The sequence below is a fragment of the Phodopus roborovskii genome, unplaced genomic scaffold, assembly GCF_943737965.1.
Source record: "Phodopus roborovskii unplaced genomic scaffold, PHOROB, whole genome shotgun sequence".
Classification (NCBI taxonomy): Eukaryota; Metazoa; Chordata; class Mammalia; order Rodentia; family Cricetidae; genus Phodopus; species Phodopus roborovskii.
In genome coordinates, this window is record NW_026126636.1 from 13,348,412 (window position 1) to 13,360,077 (window position 11,666).

At 44.8% G+C, this 11,666-nt stretch overlaps 1 protein-coding gene across 1 annotated transcript; it reads left to right on the forward strand.

The window, feature by feature from the left end:
* Positions 1-1,096: 1,096 nt before the first annotated feature.
* Positions 1,097-11,288, forward strand: LOC127238978 (zinc finger protein 883). The gene is made up of 3 exons (XM_051207771.1): positions 1,097-1,335; positions 5,045-5,171; positions 9,471-11,288. The coding sequence occupies exons 1-3, from the start codon at positions 1,249-1,251 to the stop codon at positions 11,258-11,260; spliced, it is 2,004 nt and encodes a 667-aa protein (XP_051063728.1). The 5' UTR covers positions 1,097-1,248; the 3' UTR covers positions 11,261-11,288.
* Positions 11,289-11,666: the final 378 nt, after the last annotated feature.

Genomic DNA, 11,666 nt, shown 5'->3' on the forward strand with positions numbered 1-11,666 from the left:
ACACACACACACACACACACACACACACACACAATCTTATGGAATCATTCTTTGGTGACGCTCTCAAAACCAGCCTAGAAAAAGCTCTCCCTCAAGTGTTTTCCTGAGTCCCCTTGTCTAGAGATGGACTGTGCCTGCCCAGCCCGGTTCTGTGATGAGGAGCAAAACAGCCCAAGAGTAAAATCAATCCCGTGTTCTTAAAAAACATCTCGAACGTGAACATTTCCAGCAGACACTAACACTGTTTCTCCTGATATAAAAATAACCTGCAATGTGCCAGGTGGTAGCAGCACACACCTTTAATCCCAGCATTCCACAGGCGGAGGTAAGAGGATCTCTGTGATTAGAGGCCAGCCTGGTTTACAGAGTGAGTTCCAGGACAGCCAGGATTATGAAGCAAACAAAGAATAAATCAATTCATGCAATAAGAAAGATGTTCAGCCTTGGGGGGGGGGGGCTCTCATTCTAGGGCAGAAAGCTCAGTCAGGAACTCATGCGCCTTCCTCTCTTTCCCGGTCAGTTTCTGGCAGATATGGTAAACACCTAACCTCATGGCTCGTTTCTTCCCGAAGAAATTTCACCTGAGGAGACACTGCTCCTCCAGGTTGGGAACAACAGTTGACTCCCTTGTAAAGGAGGTCCCCCAGTCCGTTTCTGCTGGGTGTTTTCAGATCCCAATTTCGTGTTTTGATATTTCTGTGTCTCTTGTTGTTTATTTTTTACTTTGCCTTACTCTGTGCTTAACTCGCTCATTCAAATCGCAAAGAGAGGTTTGCAAAATCTTACAGAAGAGGAGTGTATAGGTTTTCCTATATGCCATTTTGGACTTGCTAAATTACCTCTTTAAAACATGCTGCAATGTGTCGACCATCGCTTGTTAGGGAGCTTCTGGAGTATTTTCCTTTATGTATACTTATAGATTTCCCCCAAATAAAATCTCCACTCTTCCTTTACTGCGGAAGTATTCAGAAATAGGTAAAGATCCTTCTAAGGATGGAACACGGTTTAACGTTGTAGACGATCTGAGCAGCAAGAACTACATTACCCATAATGCCAGGAGAAGAGTAGCAAATGCTGAGTCAATGAGAGCAGTTTTGGACTTGCAGAACCGACTGGCACTGGGCGGGACTTCCTACAGTGCGTCCTGTCTGTGGTTTAACTTCCCTTTGGGTAGATTGTTAGAGGAATCTGAGCTTTAGGATCGCCAAGTTATACTCAAGAGAGCGAGCTGGCACCGAGTGACAACCGATGAGACCACCGGCAGGGTTGGTGGCCATGCACGGGCCCCAGCACCATCAGCAGAATCCGATGGCGACTCCGAGGCACCCAGCTCAGGTGAGTGCTGCATGTTAGGCTCCCCCGCCCCAGACACCTGAGTGTAGCGCCTAATGAGCGCTACCCACCCACCCCACCCCACCCCGCTCAGCTCATGTCCCTATGAAAGAAATCCCTGAGTCCAGAACAGCGCCAAGCCCGTAGGTGGGATCCCCACCTCTCGTAACTAGTGTATTGAGACGTGGGAGAGAGGGACTAGCAGGAGGTTGATTGGCTGAGATAGGTAATGTCATGTATGGACACTTGAGCCGCGTACTGCCTACATACAGCCTCAGGGACCAAGGAGCCCGCGGGACTGAGGGGAAGATGAATGCAGTCAGAGGCTATTCAAAATATTCCAAAAGCTGCACAGAGTTAAACGGGGTTGGAAGGGGATAATGTGGAGCCTCGGAAGGTTAAGCTTTGTGCAAAATCCCACAGCTGGTATGACTCAGAATTGTGCACTAAGGTTTAGAGATAACTTAGAAATACAAAGGTCATGAATATCTGGGACTGGACAGTGGTCACGGAAAGCCATGAGCCCATGAAACCCTACCATGGTCTTTGACACTTACAACTTTCTTTCCTTAGATTCCCAGATCTACACAAACCTGTACACAGGTGAGTAGGAGTGTTCCAGAACCTCACGAGTGTGGCTCCACTCCATGTCTCAGGTTGGTAGTAGAATTCATGGGGGGTGAGGGGGACTTCTTAAGAGCAGGATGTAAAGTCTGACATGGAGGCACACCCTTGAAATCTCAACACTTGGGAGGACAGAGGCAAGAGGATCACCAGTTCAAAGCCAGCCTGGATGATGTGGTGAGACCCTAAGAAAGACAGAGAGGCTGATAAGTTGGCTCAGCAGGTAAAAAGCTCACTTGCCACCAAGCCAGAGGACCTAACTCAATCCCCAGAACCCACATGGTAGAAGGAGAGAACTAAGTCCTGCAAATTGAAGTTGCCCTCTGATTTCCCTGAGTATACCCACATACATGTGCATGCATACACACGGAGAGAGAGAGGCGGCAGCAGCATGGTAGGTCGGTGAGGAATAAACATACTCAGCACCAAGCCTGACTACTTGAACCTAACTAACCCCAGGACACACAGTAGAAGTGGACCAGCTCCATCTAGTTCTCCTGACCTCCACACTCCATGTGTGTGGTGTTTCACACACATGAACACTCACACGATAGATAGATAATAGACAGACAGAAAAAAAAAAAGGATATTGAGATTTCAAAACCCATAGTGTGGGTGTCAGCAGGTAGCTAGTCATACAGATCTGAAACTCTGGGGATTAATCACAGAAACATCCAAAATGGTGAAGGCCGATTTTGCCCCTAACTATAGGTTGGCATTCAATTACAAAATGAAATTGGGTCTTTTTTATTTTATTTTTTTGTTCTTCACTCCTTCATGTTCTACAGGCTGGTTTTTAACTCCTCGGGTCAGCTGGTACTCTGGCCTCTCAGCCTCCTAAGTGCTTGGGCTACTCATGTGCACCATTACACCCAAAAGGAACCCGACCTTGGCAGTAATGCCATTGGCAAAAAAGTAAGGCTGAGAGCTATGAGGAGATCTGATGACTGGGCATCTAGCTGGAGACACAGACATTGTTAGCACAGCTTGAGTGAGCTCAGGAGCTGTAGGAACCGGGGGAGAATGTAGCTGATCTGGTAGGTGGCCAAGGCTTTTGTGGGAGCTGTGGAACTCAACTCAGATAAAATGTAAAAAAAAAAAGAAAGACCTTGGAATCACTGAGATAATATAACACAGTGGCTAGCATGAATGTCTGTGTACACACATACACCAGCCTCACCAGCACTTAGGAGGAGGAGGGACCAACGTTGGCCTGTCCGAGCAGTTTCATTGAGAAAGACGGAGAGCTCAGGGGCACAGGTGTTCTGGGAGGATCAGTATGTCTGGACAGAAGGGCTTCTATAGCTAGACACTGAAAACCAATCTGTCATTCCGCAAGACATGATGGCCGTTGGCACTGAAACAAGGAACAGAACCAGCCATAAAGGCATCGAGTGGGAATGGCAGTGACCCCTGACACTAGAAAGCTTCTTGCTTCCATTTAGGAAGCTTTCTCTAGATACCTTCTGCTAAACGAAGCCCAAGGAGATGCCTGTGGTATGGCATTACAGATTTGAGGTGGCCGTGGGAGTGAGGTATGGACTAAGAAGAAACAGTAATGGGAAATGATAGCTCAACACCAGTAGGCCCTGAGATTTGGATGGCATGCAATGTCTTACTTGTTTGGGGGGGGGAACCCTAGAAAAATTGCTTGACCCAAGTCAGGCCAGCTAAACTTTATGAGTTGTCTCTGTCAGCTAAAGGGTTAAAGACAGGAAAAGAGCTCAGAGTAGAACAAAGCATGCGGATAAGTTTTCCTTTCTCTTCAAGTATGTGGAGAGGGACATCAGAACCATTACCTCTAAATGTGTTTGGAATTATCATGGGCTCAGGGTGCCCTGCCCCCAGACACACACACACACACTTTCTATTGGTTGACAGGCCCCTCATATTCCTTCAATAGCAAGAGCCTCAGCTTCTGTCCAGGGGCAAGGAAAACATTGCAATAGTACCCACTGAGTTGGTTTGTGAGCAAGGAAGCAGCTGTAATGGTACTGGCTGGGATAAGAGTCGGTGCACCCCAATCCCTTCTGCACCCACCACATGCAAAGGGAAATGGGCTGTTTCAGAGAAATCAAAGCTGACCGCCTGCTGCCTACAGCAAAAAGTCACTTACAAACCCTCACACTGGTTTTTATGTCCCACCTTCTCCCATCCTAAGGGCCTAGGGCCTCAACAGAAGTTAAGATGGCCTTGTCAGAGACCTACAAGGGTAACCCCAACTAACAATCTAAGCAACAGTGGAAAGGCTTCCTTAAATGTCCTTCCCTGATAATGAGATTGATAACTAACTTACATGCCATCCTAGAGCCTTCATTCAGTAGCTGATGGAAACAGAAGCAGACACCCACAGCTAAACACTGAGCCAAACTCCTGGAATCCAGTTGTAGAGAGGGAGGAGTGATGAGCAAAAGAGTCAAGACCAGGCTGCAGAAACCCACAGAGACAGCTGACCTGATCAAAGGGGGAGCTCATGGATCCCAGACTGATAGCTGGGAAAGCAGCATTGGACCCACTCAGATCCCCTGAATGTGGGTCTCAGTTAGAAGGTCTGGGCAGTCTAAGGGACCTCTGATAGTGGAACCAGGATGTATCCCTGGTGCATGAAAGGGCTTTGGGAGCACATTCCCCATGGAGGGATACTCCCTTAATCTAGAGACACGAGGGAGGGCCTAGGTCCTATTCCAAATGACTTGACAGATTTTGATGATCCCTCCTGGAAGGCCTCACCCTCCCTGGGGAGTGGATGGAGTGTGGTTCTGTGGAGTTTGTGGGGGGCATGGGAAGATGGGAGGGAGAGAGAACTGGGATCAATGTGTGAGATAAGAAAAAATATTAAATAAAAGAGAAATTTAAAAAAGATAGCCTTGTTATTGGCAGGTCCCAAATGCATAGCTACTCCCTCCTGATCTTTCTCTGGGTGCATCGGGAGGTCATAGTGATCTGGGAATGAAGTTACAGGTGAGCTTCAATGTGTTGGCTTTCTAGCTTCTCAAGAGGAGACCAAGCAAAGGGAGAACAGGTGGGTGAGTAAACTGGGAATCCTAGAAGACTCTGGTCATTGAGTGACCTGTCCCCATCATGACAGGGCTGTGTGACTTTTGAGGACGTGGCTGTGTACTTCTGCCGGGAAGAATGGAAGCTCCTGGATGAAGCTCAGAGGCTCCTGTATCTTGATGTGATGCTGGAAAACTTTGCACTTATAATGCCACTGGGTAAGGCGTCCATACCTCCCATCCCCTGAGTCCTCTCTGTCTCTTTCTCCTAGAACCATCTGTGTCCCTTGGCAATGCTGACTCTTCTTTCCCTTCCAAAGTGTTGCTTCCCACATTATGTTCAGGGTTGGTCCACTGCCTATTAATTCTTTTAACCTGTTTGTGTCACAGAAAGTTTTCCCTTCTCCTTCACCATTTTCTTCAGTTGTGGAAGATACGTTTGGTAGATAGTAAAATTTAGGTTGGTGGTCATGGTCATTTATAATCTGAAGTGCATTGCTCTGGGCTCTTGTGGCTTTCACTGAGAAATCAGCTGTTGTTCTGAAGGCTTTGGTGCAACTTGGTGTGTTTTCTCGTATAGCTTTTAATAGTCTTTCTTTATTCTGTATATTTGGTGTTTTAACCGTAACATGTCGTGGGAAGGTTCTTTTCTGGTCTCATCTGCTTGGTGAACTGTGTAATTTTGTATCTATATGGGTCTGCCTTTTCGTAGTTTAGGGAAGTTTTTCTATGATTTGTTGACAACAAATTTCTCTCCTTCATGTCTAAAATTCAAAGATTAATAATAATAATAAAATAAATAATAGTAATAATAATAAAATAAATTTTAAAAATTAAAAAAATAGCAAAATTCTAAGATTGGATCTTTTTGTGGTATCCCAAAGTTCCTGCATATTCTTTTCTTGTGCTTTTAAATTTTTTCATGATCATTGTTTGTGCGGTCTAATTCCCCTGCTTCATCATCCACACGTGATATTCTGCCTTTCACTTTATCCATCTGTTTTTACATAAGTTTTCTAGTTGACTTTGTTGAGTTACCTTTAAGACCTGATATTTGGTCTTCTGTTTGATCTATCTGTGTGTAAGGCTGATGTAATTTTTTTCAGGGCCGTCCCCATACCAGCTTGAGTTTTCTGTCTCTCTACTGAATTCAGATTTCAGATCCTGATTTCATCAGTTCCTTTATCCTTATATTTGTATTTTCTTGGGCATGACTCAGGTGTTTATTGTTGCCGTGTTGAAATCCAGTTAGGTGTCTGTTCGTGTTTTCTTTAAACTCCTTGAAGCCTTTCATAAAGTTGATGGTTTTCTTTGTTTTTCAGACAGTCTCATGTACCTCTGACTGTCCTGGAACTCAGTATGTAGACCAGGCTAGCCTCAAGCTCTCAGCAGTGTGCGACCACACCTGATGATGATACTCCTTTTCAGTTCTCTATCCTGGGGTTTGTCTAAGTGATTCTCATTACAGAACATTTCTGTCAGACTAGTGGTTTTGATGGGAGACATGCTGTCTTGTCTTGACCTTTCATTTTGTTTTGTTTTTTCAGCATAGCCTGGGATGTGAACTTTTTTTTTTTTTTTTTTTTTTTTTTGGTTATGTGTCTGATATGAGATTTTATCCTACCTTAGATTGAGCGAGTGTAGGATATGTGTGATGGAGCTGGACCAGATAAAACTGGTTGATCCTAAGCCAGGCAAAGCCGGTCAGAAGACAGCCTTGGTATGGAGCTAGGCTATAGTGTGTGGAGGTTAGTGCGTCTTTAAAATACACATTCGTGTGTGTGTGTATGTTTATATAAATAATACCTTGATCATATATGTGTACATGCATGTATATATACATATGTGTATATATGTGTATGTATGTATGTATACATACATACGATCATAGTATCTTTCTTTACCAATTTTTTTTTCTTTTTTAATCTTCCCCTCTTCTATGTATCTCTGTTTGGATTTCTGTTTGCTGAATTTGGGCTGAATTTTCAGTTTCTTTAGTTTCCATTTTTAGCACATCCGGTCAGCATGGGAGGTAGGGAAGGCCTGGGGTCTGCACCTTTTGGGTTGATGTTTGTGTGGTGAGCTCCTTGTGTTAGGAGTAGTGTCGGTTAGAAATGGTGACCTCTCTAAGGTGTTTTGCTTGGACTCTATATCTGGGAGAACAGTGGTAACATTAGCTTAATTTCCTGAATTCTTTGTTTTGTGACAACTTTATGAGCATGTCAACCAGGGGCCTTCTGAGCCTCTTTACCATCATCTATAAAGGTAGAAAGTATGTCATAAAATCACCGGGGAATGCCACTGAGGCTCAGTACCTCACCTTTAGACCTCCATGTTACCCTTCACTGCCTGCCTATTGAGTCATTTTAAATTATAACATGAGACACCTCACTCTGTTTCTCCTGGAGCATTGTTCTCCCATCAACTAGCCAACAGCCCTGACAATTCCTGCAGCTACGGCAGTAGCCCATCCTACCCTTACCTTACTATATGATCCCTAGGACCGAACAGGCCCAGAGACACACAAGTGGCCTGCAGCCCTTAGACCCAAAGGTACATTGAGAATACATAGCGTTTACCGTACAGTATGACCTGGCACAGTTTTAAGTTGAACAGGGCACAAACAGGAACCTACCAAAGCACAAGCATGCCAGCGCTCAGAAGGTCACTCAGGCATCCTGTGTTGACCCGTACGTACTCTCGGCAGTAACTGGAGTAATCCGGGGAGCAGCCTCTGCTCCGCCACACAAGTGGCCCTGCTTGCTGCTGCACTCTCACTGAGATGTACTGTGGGTTTGAATTTCTACAGACGACTGAATGGCATCGTGGAGAGATGAATGCTATTGAAAGGGGATTTGTTTCTGAGAGAAGGAGATACACTGCATCATTCGGGGTATCATCAGGAAACAGCCGGTGCTGAGGATGCAAATACAAGAAAGGGATTAACTGGAGGGCAGGTCATGTGCACTTGAGTTGACCGGCAAGAAAAGAAAATGGCATCTCCTAAAGCTAGAGTTAGAGATGGTTGTGGGCTGTCCAATGTGGATGGATGGAAACAAAATTTGAATCTTTTGGAAGAGCAGTGATCACTCTTAACCAGAGACATGTCTCCATTCCCAGGAGAATATGGTTGGGAAAGCGGCCTTCTCGTCTAGAATATGGTTGGGATATTTAGGGCAAAGAAGTCTTTCATGTATATAGAAATGATGAAAGCATGGTTTGCAGTATTGGCTCTGGATGATTCTAACTGCAACTGAACACATATGTTTATAGTTAAGTTTTGTCCTAGCTATTAAGAATTGGCCTCCCTGCCCATATTATGAAGGAGTGAAAAGATTGGGAGAAAGACAGAGAGAGAGGGAGAGAGAGGACCAAGAGGAAAGAAAGGGAAAAGAGATAAGTGATTCCATGGTTTATAGCGCTTGCTACTCTTTCTCGGAGAACTGGAGTTTAATTCCCTGCATGCCCATGAGGCAGCTCACAATCTACAACCCAGCTCCTGGAGATTTGACACCCTATGCGTATAAGCGTGTAAACACGGACAAACTTAAAGACAGAATACATAGAAACACAAAGACAAATCTTTAAGGGAAAAAAAGGAGGTACACATGGGAGAAATGTTTTCATTTAACATCTGCCCCATCCCACGGGGCAGTCAGTGACAAACTGGGAGACACTTAGGGGAATCGAAGGACAAGGGAGGAAAAGAACAGCAAGTCCATGCTCTGATCAAGCTGTCAAACTGTATTTTCTCAGGGGAGGCTGTTTTAGGACCATGGGCAGGGTGTGAGTGGGGGTTTGCAAGTGGGCAGGGTGAAAGGGTCAGTAGAAGGAATGCCCTGAACTAAGCTTTAACTGGCTGTAAAACTGCAGCAGGAGGAATATCCTGAGCTGTTCTTTAACTGGTTGTAAAACCACAAGCCTGTATCTAGCAATGCTCTGCTAAACATTCTGCTTACTTCTTAAGAGGCAATGATTTTCTATCTCAGAGGCCTGAATGGTGAGGATGGTGATGGTCCCCAACAAACATCTAGATTGGTGCCTGTAAGGGAAGGACTGGCTATTTGCTCTATAGTCTTTCTGCTTTTATGAAAATATTTAAATAATATTCCTCCCCGTCCCCCACAACGACAAATGAAATCCACCTGTAGATAGCTGGCTAAAAGCAGATTGTTAGACACTAACTAGTCTTTCAGACAAAAATCTTCCAAAAATCGAGATTTGCTTTGAAAGATTAAATTGGTTTATATCATGTTTTTTTTTTTTTTTTTTTTTTTTTTTTTTTTCCCTCTCTTCAGTTGACACAACTTACATCTATGCAGTGAAGGTAGCTAGAAGCTGAGGGCAGATATTTTTATCATGTATCCTGCAGATCATAAGATGATCTGAATATAAAGCTAAGCTTATAAAATTTTTAAAAACAATAGCCACCCCTCGTGGTGAGTTCAATAAGGAGAATAAATTTAAAAACACGATTGGCCGTTCCCACCACAGTGACTATGTTTTCTGTGCTTTCAGTTTGTTGCCATGAAGCAGAGGCTGAAGAAACAACCTGTGCACAGACTGTGTCACCAGCTGAAGAACCACAGGTCAGGGCTCCAAAGGAGGGTCTACCCACGCAGAAGACTCATCCTTCTGACATCTGTGTCGCAGTCCTGAGAGACATCTTGCATCTGAATGACCTACCTGAGCAGAAACCGTATCTGACTGAGGTGTGTGCAAACCTCCTGGACCAGAAGCACCCTAGAGCCAAGAACTGGTTAAAGAGAGATGTGGGCTCCCTTGTGAAGAGCTGTATATGCCATATATCAGGGAATCCTTTCATCTGTAGTAAGATTGGAGAGAACTTCCCAGCCATGTGGAATCCTCTCCAATCCCAGGCCACTCCCAAAGGTGAGAAGCTAAACAAAATTAAGCACAGACAGGCTTTTCACAAGGATAAAAAGAATTCTAAGTCAGGTGAATATAAGAAATCTTCCAGCCCCCAACACGGGCTTCTTGAGTGCCACAGAGTCGTCGGTGAGAAGGGACATGTTGAATCTAGCAAATGTAAGCAAGATTTAAACAAGTGCACACTTGTATCATCTCAGACAGACCAAGCTGAAAAGAGACCGTATGAGTGTCAAATCTGTGGAAAAGTGTTTGGCCAAAAAGCGACCCTTAGAATTCACCAGAGACGTCATACTGGAGAAAAACCGTATAAGTGCGGTGAATGTGGGAAGTCCTTTTGTCAGAGCTCCAACCTCAGTGAGCACTGCAGAGTTCACAGTGGAGAAAGACCTTATGAGTGTGTGCAGTGCGGGAGAGCCTTCGGGTGCCATTCTAGCCTTCTTCGGCACCAGAGGACACACACCGGAGAATGGCCGTATGAATGTGGGGATTGTGGAAGATTGTTTAGACAGATCGTCAGCCTGATTACCCACCGGAGGACTCACACTACAGAAAAGCCTTATGAGTGTGGACAGTGTGAAAAGTCTTTTAGTCACAAAGCCACTCTTACTGTCCATCAGAGAGTTCACACTGGAGAAAAGCCCTATAATTGTGAAGAATGTGGGAAATCCTTCAGCCAAAGCGCCAACCTCATTAAACACTCCAAAATTCATACTGGAGAAAAGCCTTTTGAGTGCGGGGAGTGTGGTCTATGCTTTCGTCAAAGAGCTACCCTCATGAAACATCAGAGAACCCACACTTCAGAAAGGCCTTACGAATGTAGGGAATGTGGTAAGTTCTTTAAACAATACTTCTACCTCATTGAACACCGTAGGATTCACACTACAACAGAATTTTATGAATGTGAGCAGTGCGGGAAATCTTATACACAAAAAGCCACCCTTATTAGACACCAGAGAGTCCACACGGGAGAAAGTCCTTATAAATGTGAGGATTGTGGAAAAGCCTTTGAATACAAATCCAGACTTGATCGACATCAAAGAACTCACACGGGGGAAAGGCCTTATGAGTGTGCCAAATGTGGGAAATTCTTCAGGGAAAGCTACAATCTTGCTGAACACCAGAAAATCCACACTAAAGCAAAGCCTTACAGTTGCGATCAATGTGGTAAACGTTTTAGCCGGAGAGCTGACTTGGTTAAACACCAGAGAGTTCATACTGGAGAAAGGCCTTATACATGTGGGGAATGTGGGAAATCCTTCAGCCGAACTACCAACCTTGTTCAACACAGCAGAATTCACACTGGGGAACGCCCATATGAGTGTGAGCAGTGTGGGAAATCTTTTAGCCAAGTATCCACCCTCTCTCGGCATCAGTTACTTCACACTGGAGAAACACCTTCTAAATATAGCAAATGAGGGGCATCTTAGACGACCCTCTAGCATCCTCTACCACCAAAAATGTCATAGGCAGAAAATGTGGGAAGTCCGTCAACACTAGGTAGACCATCCCAGCTCCTGGAAGCCTACACTTGAAAACACCCTTAGACCTCCCAAGAGTGTTGTATTGTTGCTCACTGTAGCAGGCTAGAGTCTTCAGAGGGGTGAAGTACTACATGAGTTCCAGGCATGTGTAATTTGTACTGGAGGTACCCTGCACGTTCTAGACAGTCTGTCTCCTTTCTCCTTTGCCAGAAGTAAATAACTGCCATTGTGTCTCCTAGAAAGTATCTCTATCACCTCATACTGAGTGCATATCCCAAACCCCAACATGCCCATACTCTCCCCTTGCCTAGTGAAAGCCTGTGCCTTGCAAATGACATTA

Excerpts from the sequence above, each read along its gene's own strand:
- LOC127238978 (XM_051207771.1), top strand. The coding sequence starts at position 1,249 with ATGAGACCACCGGCAGGGTTGGTGGCCATGCACGGGCCCCAGCACCAT. Across the intron at positions 1,336-5,044 it reads CTCCGAGGCACCCAGCTCAG|GGCTGTGTGACTTTTGAGGA; the intron begins GTGAGTGCTGCA and ends CCATCATGACAG. Across the intron at positions 5,172-9,470 it reads TGCACTTATAATGCCACTGG|TTTGTTGCCATGAAGCAGAG; the intron begins GTAAGGCGTCCA and ends CTGTGCTTTCAG.